The 26080-nt window shown below is 41.7% G+C and overlaps 1 protein-coding gene across 1 annotated transcript in view; it reads right to left on the minus strand.

Moving 5' to 3' along the window:
• Nucleotides 1-972: 972 nt before the first annotated feature.
• LOC121289701 (metal transporter CNNM2-like) overlaps nucleotides 973-26080 on the minus strand; it is a 215658-nt gene continuing 190550 nt past the window's right edge. Inside the window, exons 9-10 of the mRNA XM_041209326.1 lie at nucleotides 7588-7757; nucleotides 973-2508 (exon numbers count right to left, since the gene is read on the minus strand). Of these exons, the coding sequence (XP_041065260.1) occupies nucleotides 2302-2508; nucleotides 7588-7757 (377 nt within the window). The 3' untranslated portion in view covers nucleotides 973-2301. The remainder of the gene's footprint in view (nucleotides 2509-7587; nucleotides 7758-26080) is intronic.

Here is a 26080-nt window from a genome sequence, read left to right on the forward strand (position 1 = left end):
GCACTTTTGATATACATAATATCTGTCAAACCCTTGGTAAACCTCCCAGAGGTCAACACACCAGCCACTTAAATAACATATACTGTTTCTATGAATGGTCAATATTAATATGCATTTATCTAGCATATAATACAATTATAATTAAATATTGCTCATGTGCATTGTACTAGTGTATAATACAATAATTAAATATTACTCAAGTGCTTCGTACTAGCATTTAATACATTAAAATAAAATATTGCTCATGTGCATTGATACTAGCATATAACACAGTTATAATTAAATATTGCTTAAGTTAGGGAGTAGTCCATCTCTGAGGGCCTGGAGTTTGAATCCAGTACAGAATGATGAGATGTATCTCCCTTCCTGCAGTACCTAGAACGGTCCCGAGTGAAACGAGTTAGGCAATTCATGCCCCTCGTGAGCAGCAGTGGACACCACAAGGGCCAATAATTTATATTAGTACTCTCAGAGATGCAAACAGAGGGCCAAAGTGGGAAATAGATGCCATGCTGGTACAACATGGAGGATACTATTCTAAAGTTGGAGATAAGGCATGGCATCTAATCTGCGCTTAATTGACATGGGGTGAAAAAGGGGAAAAGTGTGTTGTTCTAAACCAACATTCCTGGCATCAGCTGTAAACAGATAAAATATCTGTTTCATATAACATGCAGAAAGGTTTCTTTCAGACATATGGAATTTCCCATTATACAATGTTAATGAAAGCCATTGGTACTCAGTTAAATTCGTGATACTTGGTGCAATATTATTGGTCTGGTTAACTCCCTTTCTACAGCAGTACTGTAACCCCACAGTAAGCAACAAAAAAGATTTACGGTAAATATATGTGGTGAGGTCTACTGTTGCTTACTGGATTAATGGAGAAAGTGTCAATGTTCCCATTTAATTTCTAATCTAGATGCAAAACTGTTAATTTTCAAGCATGTCCTGATAATAAATCAGTGTCCATTTAATTATGAATAATTTCTTTATTAAAGTTATTCACTTTTGAAGTATAAAATGAAAAAGTTCCATTAACCAACTCCAGGCCACAAGTTAGTCTTTTAACATTTCCATAATTATCCCCATTAATGATTTTACCAGTTCATGACTGTTTAAAGGAAACAAAGCTAGGAAGAGTGAAGAGGCACTCAATACCAAGAATATAACCGAAATTCATACCAAGTTTAGAAATAATACAATGGAAAAAAATGGAATGAAATGCCATTTAGAGTAAAACCATTTTAACCAAAATGGAATGATAGAATAATAAACAAAACACTCAATTAAATCACAAAATATACAAATAAATCATATACAAAATAAATAGTCTGTAAATCTACAAAGTCTTTACCATTGTTAATTATAAATGTCATTTAACTGACAATCTTATGAAACTTACACTTCATCCATAGATTTTGTTGTGCTTAATATATACACAGTTATGAATACTGTAGTCAGAATACTTCAACTCAGTCAGTTTTGTACAATATAATACAAACTGCAATTTACTTGCAAAGTTGGTTGATTAAACAATACGTAGTGATAGTCAGTTCTGCCATAAGAACACTTTTACAATTATAGCTGTGTTTCTCACTCATGAAAAACCCTTTTTTACATTCTACCATTTATGTATTTGGCATATTTAACTACTATGTAAATGTAACTATTTCTTTCAAAGGTGTTCTATAGTCCCTATATAGGAGTGTTATTCACAGTTTGCATACAAGTGTTGAATCAATTACGTCAATGATGTGTTGTGCAAATGTTGAATTGAGTTTCCATATTCAAGTTACAATTTAAATGCCCAGCAACCCCAATTCTTTTGGGATAAAATATGCAACTACGTCCCATTAAATGCAATAGGACTTTAAAATGTCAAACATGTACTAAATTAAGCTGGAGTAATGGATGCATTTTCAAAATTTAGAAAATTCACCTTCAATGACCATCTTAAATCACATACCATAATTTTAAAAAAGTTTTACAATCTCACAGTTAATCTCAGTAGATCTTCATTAAAAAAATACACGTTTCTCTTCTCAGCCATAAAGTAGCTTTATACTTTTTTTCCCCCAACATGTTACCATTCTCCTTTGTACAGAGGAATCTGTCTGAATCTTGGCAGTTGTTTAGTATCCAGCTCACCCACCTCTGATATTCTTCCTTCACCTTCATTTGCCGAGGCACATCTCTTTGGTCTCATGACAGTGGACATATGTGCTTGCATGTGTGCATGCATAAAGAATACAGGATTAGTTCTCTGAAAATGAGCAAGGGTGTAATCCTGCAGATATTCTATATTGTGCCTTCATTGTGCATGCTATGATTCGACTTATGAGACACACAGTTCTGTTCATTTAGGAGGTTTGCTGTTTCATCAGGTAAATGATCATGTAGCTCGTTTAAAGTCAATTCAATCTTAGTATTTTCACTGTCTGATGACTGTGGTGTTTTATCCATTATTGATGCCATCAGGGCGTTCTGATAATGTTGTCTTGTAATCTATAAAGTGAGAAAATGCCAAATAAGTCTGAATAAATTTCTAAATACATGCAATCCGTTTACATTTTTAAAGACACACAGCTTCTCTTCAACTAAAATGATAAGATCAAATTCTCGCTACTTCGGATATTTCACCAATTAACAGGGAAAAATATTCTTGTTCACCAGGGCTCAGTTTAAATCAAAATGCCCAAGAGGTGAAAAAACATGTGTAATCACTGCACTACCTTTCCCCTTCATTTAAAATAAATAAATAATACATCTAATGAAAATTAGATATGTGGGAGCATTACAGTATTTTTTTTTAAAAAGTCCAACCAATTTCAACATTTCTAAAGTTCTCAAGTGAATTCTTTGAGAAAGCTATACATACATAAACAGGCAATAACAATTTCACTTAAAAATAGAGCAAATTGGGGAAAAATCAAATGTGCAGTTAGACACAGTAGACCATTATAATGTAGCTAAAGAGCTGAGGCACATATCCCTTGCATACAGACTACAATGGTTTTTTCAAACATATAGGAATATTAAAAACAGATAACAGCAAGCTATATTCTGGTTGGTTATGCTAAGCTAAGGTAAAAGTATTTTTAAAACACATTTCTATCTTGGCAATTAAGAGCTTAACCATAAAACGTATAATTTAGATGCAATATCTGTGATTTGGATTTAAAAGTTGTTCGGGACATTTAAACTTACCGGAATATGGTAGTTACTGCTGTGAAAAGCTCCCCCAACCCCGAGGCACCAGCATCACAAAGAAGGGCTCCAACAACAGGTTCGCTCCACACTTCTGAGAGGCCCAGCTCAGAAGTCCAGGCAAGAAACATGCAGCTCCGATGCAAGCAAATAGGAGCATAGTAGCAATCTGACTCCTTGGAAAATTCAGCCCCTGTATTTTTTGCTCTTTCACCTTTTCAGACTCTAATCCCTCATCTCAGTCATTATATACTTCCCACTTTTTGATTTGCATCTGCCCTGATTCCTGTAAAGTGACACAATTTCTCTAGCTACTTTGTTCATAATTTCAATTTCATCCAACTAAATACTGAAGGCATAAAGAAACTCAGAACAATTTTAGTAAATTGCAAATACAGCTTCATGTGTCCAACCGGTCAATATTACGGTGTCGACATTGCAAGTAAAGTTAACATGCTTCCTGCTTTTTGCGTGCTAGCTTGCTTCTCATTTTCAGTCTACACTGGTGGAATATACTTTGAAACACCATTTACAACACTGCACTGTCAGCATATGGGGAGCAAGAGAGGACACTGCTGACTGGTTCGAGGCTAACAATGCTGTAATGGAACCTGTTATTGAAGTTAAGTAATCCACTCTCATTAATTACAACAGAAATCCGGCTGAGAAGACTCAGAGTGAACCAAGAGCTGCTCCAAGTCCAGCAGGCTGCTAGGCACTGTGTCAATGACTATTGGTTACAACTTTGCCAGAATATCCAGATGTCCTCTGACACAGGGAATCCTAGGGGCATGTATGATGGGATCAAAAGGCAACAAATCCATCAGCAAAGAAAACAACTCCATTATAAACAAAACAAGGGAGGTCATCACCAGCTGCAATAACCAGTTGGAGAGATGGGTGGAACAGTACCTTGAGATGTACTCTAGGGAGAACACGGTCACCGAGAAAGCTCTAGACACTGTAGAGAGCCTGCCTGTCATGGAACAGTTGGATATTGAACCCACAGTGGAGGAGCTTAGCAAAGCTACTGACTCACTTGCTATTGGCAAAATTCCAGCTGCTGATGCTATTCTGATATCTGAAGTCATCAAGTACAGGAAGCATCTGCAAGAACTTCTCCACCTCTGCTGGAAGGAGTGGGCAGCGCCCTCAGGATACACAATTTGAAGACTGTGACCCTGTACAAGAACAAGCATTGATCAACAACTATCAAGGCATCTCCCTGCTGAGAAAAGTATTTGCCTATGATGCCCTTGTCAGACTACAGACCTTCGTGGAATACATCTACCCCAAACCCTAGTGGAGTTTCAGAACTGAAAGATCCACAATTGACATGAGTCAATTCAGTCCAGCTGCTGCAAGAGAAATGCCGTGACCAAAGGAGGCCACTACATGTTGCCTTCACAAGCAGAGATGTCTATTTAAGCTGAAGAAAATTGGCTGCCCTATGAAGATACAGTGTGTCTCCTCTTTCTGTGACAACATGATGGGTAAGGTCAGCTATGACGATACAGCACTGTAATCTCAGTGGGGTCAAACAGGGTTGCGTCTGATGCTGACACTTCTTGGCATATTCTTCTCTTTGTTGCTATTATATGCCTTCAGTTCATCTTCAGTGAATGTCCAGTTACATACCAGAAGCGTCTATTCTTGTCCACCTGAGATCCAAGACAAAAGAGTGTCAAGCTCTCATTAGAGAGTATGCCAGTCATGCTCCACTAGCATTTCATACCGAGGAACAACTTCAAGCTGCAAATGGGCAGATGCTCAATGCCTGTAGAGACTTTGGTTGGACCATCAGCATCAGGAAGACAAATGTCATGGCCCAAGACAGTGAAAACCACATCAATCAACATTGGCAATGTGACACTAGAGGTTATTGACAGCTTCACATTTCTAGGTTCTACACTCACCAGCATGTCACAATGCTGAAATCTGCACGTGCGTTGCAAATGCTGCAGCTGTTGCGGCCAAGCTGAGCAACCTGACCGAGAACACCAAGTTGAGAGGCTACTGAGCCTGCATCCTCAATGCAATCCTCTACAGCTACTACTTGGACGACATATGCTAGGTAGAAAAGCCTCGACAGTTTCCATCTCTGCCGTCTCAAACATATCCTCAGCATCTCTTGGCAGGACAGGGTCTCCAACTCAGAGGGTCCTGGTGCATGACAATTCCACCAGTTTACACTCATTGCTAAAGCCCACAAAGTCCGTACTGGGCTCGGCCACATTCATCGGATAGATGACGGTCATTTACTCAAATGACCTTCTATGTGGTGAACTGGCCACTGGGTCACGATACGCTGGACGTTCACACCTCTGCTGCAAGAAACACACAAACAAGGTATGAAAATAGCGACATTGTCACAGACAACAGGGTGACAGTCACAGCAGCCATAACCTCACGAAGCTGACTGGAAGGGCTTTGGAAGAGGTGAGGAGAAATGGAAAGTTCAGCTGGCCGAGAAGAGGACCCAGAGAAAAACGAGGCCAGCAAATCCTGCACTTTCTCAGGCTACTTTCTTCCTCTGCAGCAAATGCAGCAGAAACTGCCAGGTCAGAGTGGGCCTTCCAAGCAAAACCAGGTGATGCTTAACACAGACTTGACCAACAAGGCCAAGCCATCTTCCCACAAGATGGAACACTGCCAAAGTATCTACAGCTTCTTTCTGGAGGGATGGCATTTATCCTTTTACCTCTATAGGAAATATGTAAATACAAAGCCAGTCAAGACAATAGAGAGAATTATTACAGACATAGGTAATATGAAAGAGGATATTTTGCCCATCAGGTCCACACTGGTTCACATGCCTGGATAAGTAGGAATGAAACACACTCAATTGCTAGAAACAATTAAAACCCATTACCAGGCTATTAATCAATTATATAATCTAAATCAGAAAGCCCCAACATAAACAGAGCTTAACAAAAACCACAGGTAACATGTTAATGGTTGATTGATTGTGTTGTTAAAGATACAGGCAATGTGCGTTGTTTGACTAAGGATTAAGAGCACATATAAAGGGAGTTGCTGGGACACTGAGTTTGTAGTTAGAAGGCAGAGGTCTGTAATGCTACATTCTATGAATAAACCTAGTATCAAGGAAAAGGTCTGTGTCTTGTTTCACAGTCCACCACCCAGCTTGGATCCATTTAACTTGGCATTCAGCCTGCTCTTATATGTGTGATTGAACTTGCTATTAATTGTTTGAGTAAAGTGGTTCTTCTTTCAGACTGAATTCTCGTAGTTAAGTTTGTGGATATAAAATGTGGGAACTTTTAACGTAGCAGTTAATTACCTAACCACAACAGGCGGGGAGGAAGATGCAATGCCACAGACATGAAAGTCCATCTAATTTAGATAAAGACTATAACCAGCAGGGATCAAGCAGCTACTCCACTGTCAAATTTTCCCAAGAAGTTCTGTGAACACTGTCAATCAAAGGAACTCAACTGATAGGCATGTCTCTTTAACCCCTTCATGAACTGGCTCAAAGCTGCTGTGTTATTTGGACTGGCCTCAACAACTCACTGTTATTGTTTGGTAGATCATTATCTGTTAATAAATCTTGTGTCTTTTAGTTTACGTTTAGTTATTAAATTATTAAATGATTATTAAAATTCCTCTGAAGTGATGTGAGTATAATCCAATTATAATAAATGGCTGATTTTCACCCAAATTTATAGAAAATGCAGGTTTGACAATTGGAGCTAGTTTCTCCATTGGGCATAAAAACAATTATTGAAAAGCCCAAAATATAACAAATGGTACAAATTATCACACATTTTTATTGCACAATTATCACACAAACAAGATCTTTCAATCTACATCAAAAAAGCTAGGGTAGGACATACCACTATTCATACTTAAGTTGACATCTTCCCACTTCTACATCTATCCAAGTATAACCAATTTCAAATAAATCCATGTTTTTAAAAAGTTTCTATATTGCACTTTCATTGCTAACAATTTTAAAACATCAGCCTTTGAGCTATTTCTTCTGTACACTCTAATTAATTGGACATCTAATTTAAGACTACAATAAAATTAAGGCTTCATAGGTCCTATATCAGCTTTGGTATCTAAAAATATATGCTGATTCTGATTATCTAAAGAAGGCATCAAGCTTGACAGACTGGAATATGACTCAGGAACAAATCAATTAAAGTTCAAAACTCATTTTAGTAAGCTCCCATTTTACTATCTGAACTAGATTGAAGTTATAATTTTAACTGAACGAGGGGAAATAACAACATATTTCTGCAAAAAACAGAACTAGAACGGTGGGATCATCAACCTTTAGACTATTTTCTGTTACCGTACAACTTCTATAAATTTGGATTTTAAAAGAATAATCGCACTTAACCTTACCTTCACAAACTGTAAGTCAGTCAGAGCCCGCACTGAATAGTCTGGAACATATACTTGAAGCAAAGAATTTAGCTGACTGTTGTTGCTTCCCATCTGCGATGCTATTGAATCACCCCGATTCAAAGAATCTGAATGATTTAAACCACACGTTCGAGGTGGAGATCGGTTATCTGAGCAGAGAAAACATTGCTGAAAAGTTGAAATAGGCTGGCATTTTGACATATACAATTATTCATGCATTTTATTTTGGGATTAGGATACAATTTCAAATCCAATCTCTAAACAGGCTTGTAGGAAAATATGATGACTTTTCCCTACATTTTGTGAATTTGCACAAAACTGTCCAATTTACAAACTCTGCTGTATCAAGCTAAGGTGGCTACATCAAAGCACATTGTTAGCAATGCCAAAGGTAATAATAATGCTTGCACAAATTATGACTTCCACATACTACTCACTTTTGAGTGTACACAGCCATTTTACCAGTTAAGATTTTGGACCATTCTATCTTCATAGAGAATTAAGATATTATTCTTCTCTGTAATATAGCTCATCCCTGCCTTTATGCTGAAAGCCTCATACATGCTGTTTAGTTCCAGACTCATCTATTCCAATGTTCTCCTGGCTACCCTCCTATCTTCCACCGTCCATAAACTTGAGCTCATCCAAAACTCAGTTTCATGTTTCATAACTTGCAGCAAGTCGCATTTATGCACTATCCATATGCTTGCTGACCTATATTGGCTCCTGATCCACCAATATTTTGAAATTAAAATTCCCACCTTCATATTCAGATCCCTCCATAGCCTTGTACCTCCATATCTCTAAAACCTCCTCCAGCTCAACGATCCTCCGAGAACTCTGCATTTTCTCCAATTTTGACTTTTTTGCATAAGCCTGATTTTAATCACTCCACCATTGGTGGTTGTGCCTTCACCTGCCGAGGTCCAATACTTGGAATTCCCCTTCTAAACCTCTCCGCCCCTCTCTCCTTCTATAAGATGCTCTATAAAACCTACTTCTTTGACTAAGCTTTTAATAATCAGTCCTAATATCTCTTTATGTGGTTCTATGTCAAATTACGTTTGATGACATTCTTGTAAAGTTGTTGGGATGTTTTGTTACTTTAAAGGCAATGCATAAATCCAAATTGCTGTTTTCAAGTAGAAAGTCTCCAATGAATCAGAGTGATGCTAGGCTAATTGTCTGGAGAGGACTGGTGTCATGCAGTCAGATCTTAAAACAAAGCTAAAGGCTAATTTACAAAAGATCTCCCTCAGGCTGGATCTCAGTCACCAGTAGTGAAAACATTGGGCCAGAACTTCCGCGGAGTGATAATCAAGGTTGGATTGCCACTCCGCTCCTACTTTCTTAACTTTAATTTTTTTCGATCCTGTCTCGCCCCACCTTCCGACTCAGGCCAGGCAAGATCTGGGCAGTGCAACACACTCCCAGGCTTAGTGTAGAGGATTGTAGAGTCAGGTGTAAGGAGGCCAAGCCCCCTTTTTTTACAGCACTAGCTGCTGTAAATCAGGCAGGTTATATGTCCAGCCAAGTTTAAAGGTATTTTGACAGGCCAGAAAGAAGTTAAGTGTCTAAGGTAAGAGGGTAGGATTTGTTTTTTTTTGGGGTGGGGGGGCATTGGTGATGCAAGAGTCGGAAGGCAGGTCTTGGGGGTGGGCGCAGAGGGGGAAAGAGTGCCCCAATGGGGGGGAGGGTGGGAGGGGAGAGGGGAGTTCTGTGTGGTTGAGGGAATCCTGTGGGCGGAGGGAAGAGAAGTCAGGGGGAGTCCCGTCAAGGGTGGGGTGGGGGGGGGGTGCGGGGGGTAGGGTAGTCAGGGAATAGGCGAAAGTCCCCCGGGGGGTTGGGGGGTGTGCGGCGAGTCCCATGAAGGAACGTTGTGGGTCTGTACAATAATTACTCAGAAGTTAGAAGTGGTTTTAATTTTTGTAACTTTTTCTGGGTAACTATTGACTTAACAGAGTCAGAACCATCTGAAGTTTGCAATTTAAATTGCATTTTTGGATGGTCCCCAGTTCAGGGCAATTGCCCATGGAAAGCTTGCACTTCCCAGGCAATTGCATGCAATCCTTGCCTGGGGACATCCGGTGGAGGAGTTCCCCTACACATCATTGGGGTATCCCCAGTTACACTGCCTAGGAGCTCAGAAGTCACAGCCCCTTTGACGACAATTAAGTATCAATGTAAAAGATCTGAATCCCCTGCTTTAAAAAGGCAGTTAACAGAATTTGCAAAATCTTAGGGAACATCTGTAAAGTGAACACAGTAAAAATAGATTACTTTTCATAAAAACAATTATGCAGACAAACAAATCACAACTGCTGTTTATGGCTTAAGCAAAATTAAGGAAGACCTCAAACTTAGTACATATGCTTCTCCCACAATGGAGGATGGTGTTTTCATTTGTAGCTGCCATTTGAAAAAAATGAAGAAGAGTTTTGAATTTTATTGCCAACTGAAAAAAATACTTAAAGGGTTTTACATGGTTAGGCTTTGAGAGGTATCTATCTCCAGTACAAGTGTGCCTCCATTATGCTGTTTTATAAGAAAGCTTGCTTAGGGAGCTTTATTTTGTAGGAACTGATTGATGCCCATCTGTGTTTTAGAGTAGTTCCCACTTCAGAAGCTTGGATCACAAAACAGAAGCTTCTGGCTATTCACTGCTGCTTCTTTTATGGGACGTCGGCATCACTGGCAAGGCCAGCATTGATTGCCCATCCCTAACTGCCCTTGAACTGACTGACTTGCTAGGCCTTTTCAGAAGGCAGTTAAGAGTCAACCACATTGCTGTGTGTCCATGTGGTCAGACAAGGTAATATAAGAAATAGGAGCCGGCGTAGGCCAATCGCCCACTCAGGCCTGCTCTACTGACCAATAAGGTCATTGCTGATCTGTTGTGGCCTTACTCCCACTTTCCTGCCTGTTTCCCATAACACTCGACTCCCTGGTCATTCAGAAATATGCCTAATTCAGCCTTGAACATTTCAATAAAATCACCCCTCATTCTTCTAAACTCCAATGAGTATAGGCCCAACCTGCTCAACCTTTCCTTATGTGACAACCCCTTTATCCCAGGAATCAGCCTAGTGAACCTTCTCTGAACTGCCTCCAATGCAAGCATGTGCTTCCTTAAATAAGGAGGCAAAAATACACACAGTACTCTAGATGTGGTCTCACCAGTGCCCTGTACAATCGTAGCAATCCCTCCCTAATTTTATAGTCCATCCCCTTTGTAATAAATTCCACATTCGGTTAGCATTCCTAATTATTTGCTGTACCTGCATGCTGACATTTTGTGGTCCATGTACAAGGATACCCAGGTCCCTCTGTACTGCAGCAATTTGCAGTCTCTCCAATTAAATAACTTCCGGCTTTTCTATTCTTCCTGTTCTTCCTTTTAAGTCAACTGAGTTCCTGAAGCCTGCTTCCATAAATACAGCAAATGTCTTGATCTGCTTATTTCTGAATTTCTTTAAACACCAGAATAAAAATTTCTACAGGCAGCCATATGTCACCAAGTCACAGTGTATTTCTGATAAGTCTAACAATTCCATGAGAACACTGTGTATAATTTTCTGTTCCAAAACAGAAGCATTAAGAACTGCTGTACAATCTGGAAGCAAGTGGACAATAGCACAAGGAATTGAGCATATGAAATGGATGAGTCAGTCTTTCATATTTCATTACCTCACCTTTATTATGTTCAAAAAGTAACCAGAACTTGCTGTATTAGAGGACAAAGTACTATTGTGCAAAACAAGTGGAAAGTAAATTCAAGCTAACTCTGTCATAGACTTAGACTAAAGGAAGAATTTATACCTTAAGAGCAGGTTATACCACTCAGTGGCACTGTGCACAAACTACATAAGCATTCTGTAGAACATTTTTACCCAATAAATTTGGAAGTGATAGGGGAGCCAGGATAAAAACTCTTTGTGAAGAAATGAAAGGAAATAAAATAAAGGAGAAACAGATGGAATGGCAAATAAAGGCTCATTAGAAAAATGAAATCTCGAGTAAGATCAAACATTGGTCACTCAGCTGTGATTCCTCATATTTTCTTTTCAATCTTAAAACACATGATTGTAGGGTGAGGAAAATGTAGATAAGTTATCCCAAATAGTTGCCACACACTAATAAGCAAAAAGTCCAAAGGAACACTGGCAGATGCATGAGTTCCACTCACTCTCCTCTCCTTTCATATCCTGATTCTCTACTAACTTCCCAAGGCTTATCCCTAGTTTTTCATCAAGATATCTTCCCTCCTTTCAGCCCTCAGTAACTTTTCACCTTGTGCTTTAATCTCTATATTAACTCACTTTGCTACCACACTACTCATCTCACTACCTTCCTGTCCTTCCTCAAACTCTTCCTTCATAACTCCTATACATACTTAACCCCATCCTCAAACTGGTCAGCTCAAGCAGCATCTCTACTCCCCATCAATGCAATCACAAAGCCTTATCCTAACACTTCCTTGTATCTTTCAACACGCGCACCACCCCCAATCCCTTCCAATTCCACTTCCATCAATATCTACCCACTCCCTCGACTCTACTATTGACGCCCTTATGCCCGAAAATATTATTACTTTCTCCAACCCTAATTGTTCCCCCTCATGCCCAGTGGGGCTCAGGTTTTAGTATATGTGGTGCATAATTTTTACCATTCATCGCCAGATTAGGCTCAACCACATCAACTACTAGATAAAAACAAAAAACTGTGGATGCTGGAAATCCTTATTTCACCCCTCTTCTAATATTCAATCAGTTCTGTTGAAGGGTCATGAGGACTCGAAACGTCAACTCTTTTCTGCTACGCCGATGCTGCCAGACTTGCTGAGTTTTTCCAGGTAATTCTGTTTTTGTTTCACATCAACTACCACTTGGCCTTGCATTTCTCTGCCAAAACTGCTATTTCAGAATCCTCCTGGAGATCATGAATTCCACTCTTCCTCCTCCTCTGTTAAAACCCTCATTATCCACAGTTTTTGGCCTCCACTATGAACTGCTCCTTCAAACCATTTTCTTCTGCCCTCTCCACCCTCACTTCAAGGACAAGTGCCAGAAGCTCATAGTCTTCAGTCAGGTGCTTCTGCCACATATCGTGCCAAAGTTCTTCCAAGTCTGAGTCCTCAACCTACATCAACTGGTTTCTCACTGCCATGATTTCTTGAGACTCACCTCCTTAACTCGATTCCCACTAAAACTTTGACCACCTAACTTTTCTCCTGGCCCCCACGCTAGGTGATATTATAAATGACTCCTCTTCTCAGGTCCTGTCCTCATTCCTTTCAAATCCTCCATGATCCCTCCTCAAAAAATACACTTTTTCCAATTCCCCACTTTTGCAAACTATTGTCCCACCTGCAACCTCCCTTTCTTCTACAAAATCCTTGAATGTGTTGCTGCTGTGCCCATTTGTCCATATTTCTGCGTTTCAGTCGTCCCAATCAGGTGTCCACCCCTACTACAGCACTCAAACAGCCTTCATCAAAGTCACACTTCGATGCCTCTATTTATGCCCCTGTAAATAAGGAGATAGGTGTGGCACGCAGGGGACACATTCCCCACATTTACATCTTTATTCCCCCTTGTCCAACCATCTCCTGTCTGTTGTTGAGGTGGCTATTATCAACCCACAGGGTCATGTTTAACAGTACATTAACAGTGCCTACCTCACTCAATCAGCCTGTGTTCTCTGGCTGCTTGCTTGCCGGCACAGTCTTGCTATTTCTCCAGCTAAATACTGCTGTATGTAATTCAAGTACAGAGTCAAGGACAGGTTGGTGTAGGTTACAAATGCTAGGAAGGGGGAGAGATCTGAGAATGAACAATGAGGATAATCCTTGACCTCAGCAAATATATTCCATGCTTTCAGTTTGAATTTGAAGAGGGCAGGTTTAGGGGGAATTCTGATTCATAAATAATATTAATAGCATTTTCAAATAAGTTGCAAATTGTTGTGAAGTGATGGGGCTGGGTAGAACCAGGTGCCATCTATTTAAATTCAGAAAGAAGCGAATGAAGTTGGACTGTAGAGGTTTTATTTTTCCGAGGGTAACTGATTGATAGAACAACATTCTGGTGGTGATGGTAAAAAATGGCTCCCTGCAGAAGCATTAAACACATTTTTAGAAATCCATGAGATCAGGGGTGGAGGAAGGTAAGATATGTTCATTACTGAAGGTTAGGACCTCTTGGGGCTTCCTTGATCATCTTTGAGGATCGGAGTAAAAAAGTCTTATGAGAGGTTTCTTTAATAGACTAGGGGTCTCTTTATTTGGCTTTATCAAGAAGTAGGTGGGAAGCAAGGCTGAAGATCAGTCCAGTAAGAAGTGGGGTGAGTGCACATGAACTCGCTTATCTTTTTTTATTCCTGGATACATTACATAACTATTCAAAGACTAAGATCCCTCCCAATCTCTACATTCATTCCTCATACAATGTCTCAAAAATAGATCAACTCTTTTTTTAAAACTTAGTTGACATTTATGGAACCTTCTTACACAAATAGGCTGCCACGTTTGTCTACAAGATAACTGTGGCTATGCTCCAACAGTTATTTATTAGCTGCAAAGTGCCTTGATGCACCTGTGTACACATTCCAGTAAATGATGAGGGATGTGCTTTCTCTCATCTCCATTATGTAGTAGGTCAGTGGGAAATTGAAGCACAACAGAGATCAGCCAATACCACAAAACAAGGGGTGAAGCTGGCTTTTCTATACTTTCTATTACATAGAACTACATAGAATACAGCACAAGAACAAGTCATGCCAGTACTTAAGCTCCACTTGAGCCTTGCCCCACCCTTCCTCATGTAATTCTATCAACATAGCTCTTTTTCTTTATTCATTCATTCATGGGATGTGGGTGTCACTGGCTAGGCCAGCATTTATTGTTCTTCCCTAATTTCCCTCAAGGTGGTGGTGGTAAGCTACCTTCTTGAACCACTACAGTCAATTGCCTTCTGCCTCATGTGCTCATCTAGCTTCCCCCTTAACTTGGCCTTTATTGCAAGGAGGATGGAGTATGAAAGTAGAGAAGTCTTGCTACATCTGCACAGGGCATTGGTAAGACCATACAGAGTGCTTGTGCAGCTTTGGTCACCTTGAAGAGGGACATTATTCCATTGGAAGCAGTTCAGAGCAGATTCACCAGGCTGGTTCCTGGGATGAAGCCATTGTCTTATGAGGTGAAGTTCAGCAGGTTGGGCCTGCACTCATTGGAATTTAGAAAAATGAGAGGCGATCTTATTGAAAATAGATTTTGAGGGAGCTTAACAGGGTAGATGCTGAGAGGATGTATCCCCTCGTTAGGGAACCTAGAACTAGGGGTACACCGTTTAAAATGGAGATGAAGAGGAAATTCTTCTCTCAGAGGGTCTTTAATATTTGGAATTCTTGCCCCCAGGACAGTGGAGGGTAGGTCCTTGAATATATTTAAGGTTAACTTACACAGATTTTGGATTGGCAAGGGAGTCAAGGGTTATGGGGGACAGGCAGGGAAGGAGTTGAGGCCACATTAGATCAGTGATGATCTTATTGACTAGTAGTGCAGGCTCAAGCAGCTGAATGGAGAGGAGGTAATGGCATAGTGGTATTCTTGCTGGACTAGTAATCCAAGACCTAGGGTAATGCTCTGAGGACCCGGGTTTGAATCCGCCATAGCAGATGGTGGAATCTGAATTCAATAAATATCTGGAATGACTAATGATGATTTAATGATGACCATGAAACCATTGTCAATTGTTGTAAAAACCCACCTGGTTCACTAATGTCCCTTAGGGAAGGAAATCTGCCGTCCTTACTTGGTTTGGCCTACATATGACTCCAGGCCCATAGTAATGTGGTTGACACTTAAATGCCCTCTGAAATGGCCTAGCAAGCCACTCAGTTGTATCAAAGCGCTCAAAAAAGGAACGAAACCGGATGGACCGCCCGGCTTCAACCTAAGCATCGGAAATGACTATCTCAGCCCTGTCGACCCTGCAAAGTCCTCCTCACTAACATCTGGGGCTAGTGCCAAAATTGGGAGAGCTGTCTCATAGAGTAGTCAATCAACAACCTGACATAGTCATTCTCACAGATCACATCCCAGGCACCACCATCACCATCCCTGGTCCCACCAGCAGGACAGACCCAGCAGAGGTGGTAGCACAGTGGTATACAGGAGACTCCACAAATATCCCCATCCTCAATGATGGAAGTGCCCAGCACATCAGTGGAAAAGATAAGGCTGAAGAATTTGCTACAATCTTTAGCCAGAAGTGCCGAGTGGATGATCCATCTCTGCCTCCACCAGAGGTCCCCAGTATCACAAAATGCAGTCTTCAGCCAATTCGATTCACTCCATGTGATATCAAGAAACGGCTGAAGGCGCTGGATACTGCAAAGGCTATGGGCCCTGACAATATTCTGGCAATAGTACTGAAGACTTGTGCTCCAGAACTTGCTGCACCCCTAGCCAAGCTGTTCCAGTACAGCTTCAACATTGGCATCTACCCGGCTATGTGGAAATTGACCAGGTATGTCCTGTACAGAAAAAGCAGGACAAATCCAACCCAGCCAATTGCCACCCCATCAGTCTACTCTTAATCATCAGTAAAGTAATGGAAGGGGTCATCAACAGTGCTATCAAGCGGCACTTGCTTAGCAATAACCTGCTCACTGACACCCAGTTTGGGTTCTGCCAGGGTTATTCAGCTCCTGGTCTCAGCATAGCCTTGGTTCAAACATGGACAAAAGAGCGGAACTCCAGAGGTGAGATGAGAATGATGGCCCTTGACATCAAGGCCGTATTTGACCGAGTGTAGCATCAAGGAGCCCTAGCAAAACTAGGGTCAATGGGAATCAGGGGTAAACTGTCCACTGGTTGGAGTCATGCCTAACAAAAAGGAAGATGGTTGTGGTTGTTGGAGGTCAGACATCTCAGCTCCAGGATATCACTGCAGGAATTTCCCAGGTTAGTATCCTAGTGTTTTCAGCTGCTTCATCAATGGCCTTCCTTCCATCATAAGTGGGGATGTTTGCCAATGATTGCACAATGTTCAGCACCATTCACGGCTCCTCAGATACTGAAGCAGTCCATGTCCAAATGCAGCAAGACCTGGACAACATCCAGGTTTCGGCTGACAAGCGGCAAGTAACATCCGTGCCACACATAAGTGCCAGGCAATGACCATCTCCAACAAGAGGAAATCTAACCATTGCCCCTTGACATTCAATGGCATTACTATCGCTGAATCCCCTACTATCAGCATCCCAGGGGTTATCATTGACCAGAAACTGAACTGAACTAGCCATATAAGTACATGTGTACAAAAACAGGTCAGAGGCTAGGAATCCTGACTCCCCAAAGGCTTTCCACCATCTACAAGGCACAAGTCAGGAGTGTGATGGAATACTCCCCACTTGCCTTGATGAGTGCAGCTCCCACAACACTCAAAAAGCTTGACACCATCTAGGACAAAACAGCCAGCTTGATTCGCACAACATCCACAAACATTTACTCCCTCCACTACCAACGCACAGTGGCAGCAGTGTACATCAGCTACAAGATGCACTGCAGGAATTCACCAAGGCTCCTCAGACAGCACCTTCCAAATCCACGACCACTACCACCTAGAAGGACAAGGGCAGCAAATAGATGGGAACACCACCGCCTGGAAGTTCTCCTCCTAGTCACTCACCAACCTGACTTGGAGATATCTCGCTATTCCTCATTATCGCTGGGTCAAAGTCCTGGAACTCCCTTCCCTAACAGCACTGTGGGTGTACCTGTACCACATGGACTGCAGTGGTTCAAAGAGGCAGCTCACCACCACCTACTCAATGGTAACTAAGGATGAGCAATAAATGGTGGCCCAGCCAGTGAAGGCCACATCCTATGAATGATTTTCTAAAAATGCCCTGCTCCTTTTTCTATTTATGTTCTTATGTTGTGTTCTAAATGCAGCTACACTATTCACCTCAACTACTCCCTGTGGTAGCAAGTCCCACATTCTCAGTAAAGAAGTTATATATGGTTAGTGCCACACTTGTGTGAGAATGGATGTTATTTTAATATTTTTGGGGAATAGTGTGTTACTATGTAAAGAAGGCTGGGGTGTGTGCTTGTGTGATTTAATTAAGCTGGGCAAGAGATTGATGGGAGTCAGGTTGTCTGGGGGGGGTTGATTTACATGAAAAGGATACAGGTGTTAAGCTTGAGGTACAAGTAAGTAAAAAGGTTAGATCCAACATTTGTATTTTTAGATAAGTGGAGAGTTGGTTTGAATATCAAAGGCAAGTCAGTCATAACAAGAAACAAGCAGTTTTACTCTGAAATGGATTCCACTGCAGAGTGGAAGGGGGTAGAGGTCATGTGGTATGCCTTTATTGAAGCTATAGCAGTTTGCCTTATGTAACATTACTGAACTTCATAGTTAGACATCTATAAGTGAGTGTTGCCTGCAAGGTGTTTATCTGTGGGTTGACCAAGTAGAGAGTTTTGGGGGAATGTTTTGGAAGACTAGCCTTAATTGTGTAACTGTAATCTCGTGTATTTAAGTTTTCTTTTATTCTTATCAATAAAACTTTTACTTTTAATTTTTAAAATCCCAAGTGTTATTGGACATCTTGCTGCTGAGATCGGAATGTCTACTTCCTGTTTTCAGAATGCAAAAAAGTAAGCCAAGCTTCTCTCTGGGATTTGGTTTGCACAGCAATTAACACCGGCTGTGGTCTTAATGCTTTGTGGCACACTCACTGCAATCAGAAAAATCCATGGACAATGTTGGCAAAAGATTTAAACAGAACTAATTTTGTACATACATATGAACATACGAATTAGGAGCAGGGATAGGCCATTCGGTCCCTTGAGCCTGCTCGGCTATTCAATACGATCATGGCTGATTTGATTGTGGCCTCAATGCCACTATCCTGCCTACCCCCAATATCCTTTGATTGAAATACTGCACCTGAACCATTTAAAAAGAGCCTTTTCCTCTTCTCAATGTAATCCTGTTGCGTAAATTGCTGTGACTTAGCACTCCTGATCGTGCAGAATGGTTACTTATAAATTCAGACACAGCAAGACACCTTTTTTTCATTGTTTACAGCAGATCCATGTTTAGTTGTCAGTTAGTTGAGAATCTGTCTCCCTCTGTCTTAAAAATATTCAATGACCCTGTCTCTACCACTCTCTGGGGAGGAGTTCCCCAGACTCTCAACCCTCAGAAAAGAACTTCCCCTCTCATTTCCGTTATAAATTTGAGACCCCTTATTTTTAAACCACGTCCCCTAGTTCCGTTTTTATTTTTATTTCACTGGGCAACTAGCTTGATTGTTCGATTGAATTTTTTAATGAGGTAATAGAGGTGACTGATATGGGTAACGTGGTTGGCATGGTATATATGGACTTCCAAGAGGCATTTGATAAAGTGTCACACAATAGTGTTGCCAGCATAGCTGAAGCCTATGAAATAAAAGGGAAAGTGGAAATATTGATACGATGTTGGCTGAGTGGCAAGAGACAGGCATAGTGGTGAATGTTTGATTTTTGGACTGATGCATATCCACCCACATATATGCACATGCATATATTAATAACTTGGACAGGGGTGTACAAGGCAAAATTTCAAACTTTCAACGTAATGTGAACTGTGAGGAGGATAGTGAAATACTCCAAGGATGGTCGAATGGTCGACACGTGGCAGTTGAGGTTTAACAAGATTAAGTATGAAGTGGTAAGTATCCTTGGGAAAATAAGGAAAGACAAAATAAACTAAAGGGTACAATTCTAAAGATGGTGCACGAACAGAGATCTGGGGATATATGTGCACGAATTGTTGCATTAGCAGGGCAGGTTGAGAAAGGGGTACAAAAACAAGGAGATATGCCTTTATAAAATTCTGGTTCAGCCTCAACTGAAGGACTGTGAATAATTCTGGACACCACACTTTGGGAGGGATATAAAGGCTTTATAGAGGACAAAAAAAGATTTATGAGAATGGTTCCTGGGGTGAGGGACTTTAGTAATTGTGGATAGATTGGAGAAGCTGGGTTGTGTTCCCTAGAATAGAGAAGGTTAAGGGAGATTTAATAGATGTGTTCAAAATCATGAGGGGTCTAGACAGAGTGGATAGAGAGAAACTGTTCTCATTGGTAAAAGGGTGAGAATGAGAAGATACCAAAGTAAGGTGAATAGCAATAGCATGGAGGAGAAAGTTTTTTTACGCAGCGAGTTAATAGGATCTAGAATTCACTGCCTGTTGGAGGCAGATTCAATCATGGCTTGCAAAAGCAAATTCGATAAGCACTTGCAGAGAGGGAAAAAAATGTAGGGCTACAGGGAATGAACAGGGTTTTGAACTAGCTAAGTTTCTCTTGCAGAGAGTCAGCATGAACAAGATGGGCTGAATAGCCTCTTTTCTGTGATTCTGTTTTACACACCTGCTTAAAGGCATCCCTATTCCAAAATATCCTCGACTTGTCCAAACAGTTTCTGGGGATGGACTATTTTATATCTAGATGTGGAACCTCTTCTGGAGATGTTCCAAGCTAGTCACAATTAGCCAGCACAAGCACTTGATTCATCACCTTCTCTGCTATAAACCTCTATTTTGGAATTTTAAATTGAAATACCACGATGACAGCTAAACATGGGTCTGTAAACAATCAAAAAGGTGTCTTTCTGTGTCTGAATTTATAGATAACCATCCTGCATGATCAGGAGTGTGAGTCATAGCAGTTTGCAAAACGGGATTACACTGAGAATAGGAAAAGGGTTTTTTTTAAAAAAATGTTTTGGGTGTAGTATTTCATCTCTGAATTCTTGCAAGATGAAGTCCTTGCTGATACCACATGAGAGTTTGTTTCGTGTCACATAACATTTTTCACATGACATTACATGACCTCATACACAAACGGCCAGGGAATCGTCATTCTTTATACATTCATCAAGTCCCTGTTTGTCATGATTACATTCACTGCATTTTTAAGATGCCTAAATTATTTGGGTAACTAGGGTGACCTTTATCCCATTACATTGCTTTCTAATGGACAATCAGTAACAATTTTCAAACAACTGTTTCAATCCTTATATGGGCTAAAGGGAGATGTGTCTAATGTTTAAACCTCAATATTAATCTCCTTTTCATTGTATGCTGACTGATCAATTACAATGGTCCCTACAGTCAAATACTCAACAAGAACTGAATTAATGATTTAATTTATTGATTTGATAACTTTTAACATCTTCTGATTAGGGGTCAAATCTTCCAGTCTCCAATCGACAGAGACCAGACATACAACCAAAGATGCACATCGAGATACTGTGGTAGTCCTGACATACTGACCTCTGTGGGAATTGTCCAGAAAGTTTGTACTTCCAATGGTCAATTCCCCTGCTCTCCAGGACCCTCCGTGAATGTCTCCAACACTGAACAAGAGTCACAGTTCCGTGGTACTCACCTGAATAGTTATGCAGGAAATGTTAGACAAATTAAAACCTAGTCTAACTCCTGGTAACTGCAGAGCCGACAACCCAATCACTCCCACTGACACCTTGACCCCAATTCTCTGATGACCCTCTCTCCTGCCTTACCCACTCACCCACCCATGCAATCATTCATTAACATTCACTCACTCACTAACCAGTGGCGTACCACAGGGATCTGTGCTCAGTCTCCTACTATTTGTCGTTTATATAAACGACATCGATGACTATGAGGGGGCTAGGATTAGTAAGTTTGTGGATGACACAAAGACTGGCCGGGTGGTTAACAGTGAGGTTGAGTGTCTTGGGCTACAGGAAGATATAGATGGGATGGTCAAATGGGCAGATAAGTGGCAGATGGAATTTAACCCTGAAAAGTGTGAGGTGATACACTTTGGAAGGAGTAATTTGACAAGGAAGTATTCAATGAATGGCATGGCACTAGGAAGTTCTAAGGAACAAAGGGACCTTGGCGCATGTGTCCATAGATCTCTGAAGGCGGAGGGGCACGTTAGTGGGGTGGTGAAAAAGGCATATCCTTTATCAATCAAGGCATAGAATACAAAAGTAGGGAGGTCATGTTGGAGTTGTAGAGAACCTTAGTGAGGCCACAGCTGGAGTACTGTGCACAGTTCTGGTCGCCACATTATAGGAAGGATGTGATTGCACTGGAGGGGGTGCAGAGGAGGTTCACCAGGACGTTGCCTGGGATGAAACATTTAAGTTATGAAAAGAGGTTGGATAGACTTGGGTTGTTTTCGTTGGAGCAGAGAAGACTGAGGAGTGACCTGATCGAGGTGTACAAGATTACGAGGGGCATGGACAGGGTGGATAGGGAGCAGCTGTTCCCCTTAGTTGAAGGGTCAGTCACAAGGGGGCATAAGTTCAAGGTGAGGGGCAGGAGGTTTAGGGGGGGATGTGAGGAAAAACTTTTTTACCCAGAGGGTGGTGACGGTCTGGAATGCGCTGCCTGGGAGGGTGGTGGAGGCAGGTTGCCTCACATCCTTTAAAAAGAACCTGGATGAGCACTTGGCACGTCATAACATTCAAGGCTATGGGCCAAGTGCTGGTAAATGGGATTAGGTGGGTAGGTCAGGTGTTTCTCAGATGTCGGTGCAGACTCGAAGGGCCTCTTCTGCTCTGTGATTCTAACGTTCAAACTGGATCTTTAAACTAGCGCTGTAAAAAAGGGGGCATGTCCTGACTTTCCTCCCCTCACCCTGCCTCTATTCTGCTGCGACATTGCTCTCCAAGGGATACTGTGCTCCACATTTCTGGGAAAGCCGGATTTGGAAGGCCCTGGAAGAAACACGAAGCCGCATCGAATGGGGGGTGGAGGGGTTTAAGCGGATCGGCAATCCGATGGTTACTGCTGCTCCTTGGAAGATTCGGGCCTATTTCTTTTGATGTAACTGCATTCTTCACATCACATCTATGAGTCAAGAGCACTTTCATAGAATCACAGATTCTCCCCATTGAATCTGTGCTGGCCCTTTTGAAAAGCAACCCATTTAATCCCACTTCCTTGCTCTTTCCTCGTATCCATGCAATGCCTTTGTACTCTCTGCCTCAAACCCAGAATGCCAAATGCTTTACTAATGCTTTTTTTTAGCCTGTCCTGCACCTTCAAAGATTTTTGCACAAGCACTTCTAAGTTTCTCTTTCCTTGAACCCCTTTAAAACTGTACCATTTAGCATATATTAACTTTCTACATTGAATTTCATCTGCCCATTCCACCAGCCTATCCATTCCTCTTGAAGTCTTCCCCACTGTTTAGTACACTTCAGAGTTTTGTGAGATTACAGCAAGTTGCTAACAGCATAAGATAGGACTAAGTGTATCGAAACAGAGGGTACAAGGGAATAATAATTTGGCCAGGACAGTGGTAGATTATCTCTTTGAAATTCAGTTAGTAATGCAGTGCCAGGTAATGACCATCTCCAACCAGAGAGAATCTAACCATCGCCCCTTGATATTCAATGACATTACCATCACTGAATCTCCCACTATCAACATCTTGGGGGTTACCATTGACCAGAAACTGAACTGGACTAGCCATATAACTACTGTGGCTACATGAGGTCAGAGGCTAGGAATCCTGCAGCGAGTAACTCACCTCCCGACTCCCCAAAGCCTGCCCACCATCTACAAGGCACAAGTCAAGAGTGTGATAGAATACTCTCCATTGCCTGGATAAGTGCAGCTCCAAGAACACTTGAAGTTTGACACCATCCAGCTCAAAGCAGCCAGCTTGATTGGCACCCTTTTCACAACATTCACTCCCCCCACCACCGACGCACAGTGGCAGCAGTGTGTACCATCTACAAGATACACTGCAGAAACTCACCAAGGCTCTTTGGGCAGCACCTTCCAAACACATGACCACTACCATCTAGAAGGACAAGGGCAGCGGATAGACGGGAACAACAACACCTGGAAGTTCCCCTCCAAGCCACTCACCAGCCTGACTTGGAAATATATCGCCGTTCCTTCACTGTCGCTGGATCAAAATCCTGGAACTCCCTTCCTAACAGCACTGTACCTACACTACAGGAACTGCTGAGGTTTAAGGCTGCAGTTTACCACCGCCTTCTCAAGGCAATTAGGGATGGGCAATAAATGCTGCCCCGGCCAGCAACCCACATCCTGTAAAAATGAATTTTTTAACAAGGCCTGGTGCTAGATGCTTATCGGTGCAAAGTAAAGGATATTTCAGAAAGACTGGAGAAGGGAAAGAGCTGCAGGGTATCACTGTGACCCAGGTGGTAGCCAACCGTGTGGGAAAGTAAAACAAATCTTGGCAAAGGAAGCTTAGAAAGTAGGTGGCAATATGAAATAAACCCAGAAAATGCTGGAAATATTCAGCAGGCCTGGCAACATCTGTGGAGAGGGAAACAGAATTAACGTTTCAGGTCAGTGACCTTCATGAGAACTGAGTCAAAGGTCATCGATTCGAAACATTAACTAATTTCCTTCTCCACAGATTCTACCAGACCTGTTGAGTGTTTCCAACATTTTCTGTAATTTCAGATATCCAACATCCGCAGTATTTTGCTTTTGCTTCAAGGGTAATATGCTCAGATTATTCGAGCCACATACTAGAATAGGGGAGGAAAGAGATTTGGGAGTTCAACACATGGTATAAAGGGTAAACTGATGAGGTATGTTAATGAATGGCACAGATGACAATGTACCACTGACATAAGTCATTCATGTGTTAGACTCTTGAGACAACAGTTGGAACACCATGCCATGTAACCTGTTTAGGTCATAGAATCACAGAGTATTAACGGCACAGGAGGCCATTCAGCCCATCGTGTCTGCACCGACTATCCAAATGAGCATTATGACCAAGTGCCATTGCCCTGCCTTTTCCTTGTACCCTTGCACATTGTTTCTATTCAAATAATCATCTAATGTCCTCTTGAATGCCTCGATTGAACCTGCCTCCACCACACTTCCAGGTAGTGCTTTCCAGACCTGAATCACTCATTGTATAAAAATTTTTTTCTCATCACATTTGCTTCTTTTACAAATCACTTTAAACCTGTAGAATTAATAAAGCAGAGTATGACTGCAGTCTGTCTACTAAGCAAATATCATGCCCGGATAGAAGGACCATCACAGAACACAACATTTGGTTAAAAGGACAACAGCAACAAGAGGGTTTTTGTTTTATTTTATGAACATTGACAAAAGTTTTGGGAAGATGAGAGCTATTCCCCAAGAAAAAGACAAGAAAGAATGAATGACGAGTGAGTGTGTTAGGAAAAGCCCAGAGACAAAAATACGGGAGCAATGATAGAGGGGGGTGGGGAAGACAAGAGAGAAAGTGAGCAAGAAAGGAAAAGCAAGAGAGCGTGAGAGTAAGAGAGCATGTATGAATAAGCAACAACCATATAGAGATAGATAACAGGTAATGGGCAGAGGTGAGGGCAAGAGCAAACATGCAACACTACAAGATTGAGTTAATACAGGAAAATGTTTTTATTTCTGTTTCTGAATTTTATTAACACTGGGCTGAATAATACTGCGTGTTTCAGCAGATGGGCTCACACCTGGAAGTGGATGGACTGACGACTCCCACCCCAGCCATTGTAGCACGCTGCATAAAACAGTAATAAACCAATTAATGGCCGCAGGGTGGATTTTCAGCCCGTGACGTTGCTGGATTATTGTTCGCCTGCCCGGTTGGATGTGGAAGGTGGGATGTCTGGTGGTCGAAATCGAAGGCCGTGACCCAGGGGATGGTCACAGCCACTCATTTAAAGGGGCACCTGGCCTGGGGCAATGTCAGGTGACCCAGTGATTTTGTGAAGTTCCAGGCCAGGAGGAAGTTTTTGTTTTCAGAAAGATTATCGGGCATTATCCGAGGTAAATGTTATTATTCTGAAAAACGTGTCAAATTCTGCAGAGCTGTGAGAATTAAATGTTTTGGCCAGTGAAAACAGATGGCATGAATTCTGATCATCTACATAATGTTGGGATTGGAAAATTGAGCAGTTGCTTGTTCTAGCATGTTTTCCTACAGAGATGGTCGATACAAGGGAGCGAGGGGAGAGACAGGGAAGAAGGTCCAGAACTGTCCCACATTTCAATGATGACTCCCTCCGCACCCTCCACCAGGTTATGCTCACCAGGCATGAAGTCCTGAAGTCAGTTGACGGGAAGTGGAGACCTCCCTTAAACATTGACATGCCTGGGCGGAGGTGGCTGTGGAGGTCAGCAGCGTTGGTGTGGTGCCTCGAAACTGAAAACAACGCAGGAAGAAGCTAAATGACCTTTTGAAATCTGCAGGGGTGAGTAAGTCCTCACTCTATGTATTAGTGTGCAAAGATGGTATAGGGAAGGCTCAATAATACTCGAGCCTTGAGTGTACCTCTAAAGACCAAGGCAGCATTTTGCATCACTGTCACTGCCCACAGCCCCGATGTCTGTGGGGGTGTTGTGGTGGTTTTGGGGGCAGGGGGGTGCGGTACTGCTCGCCTTAG

Source organism: Carcharodon carcharias, chromosome 17 (assembly GCF_017639515.1).
Source record: "Carcharodon carcharias isolate sCarCar2 chromosome 17, sCarCar2.pri, whole genome shotgun sequence".
In the NCBI taxonomy this organism is placed as follows: Eukaryota; Metazoa; Chordata; class Chondrichthyes; order Lamniformes; family Lamnidae; genus Carcharodon; species Carcharodon carcharias.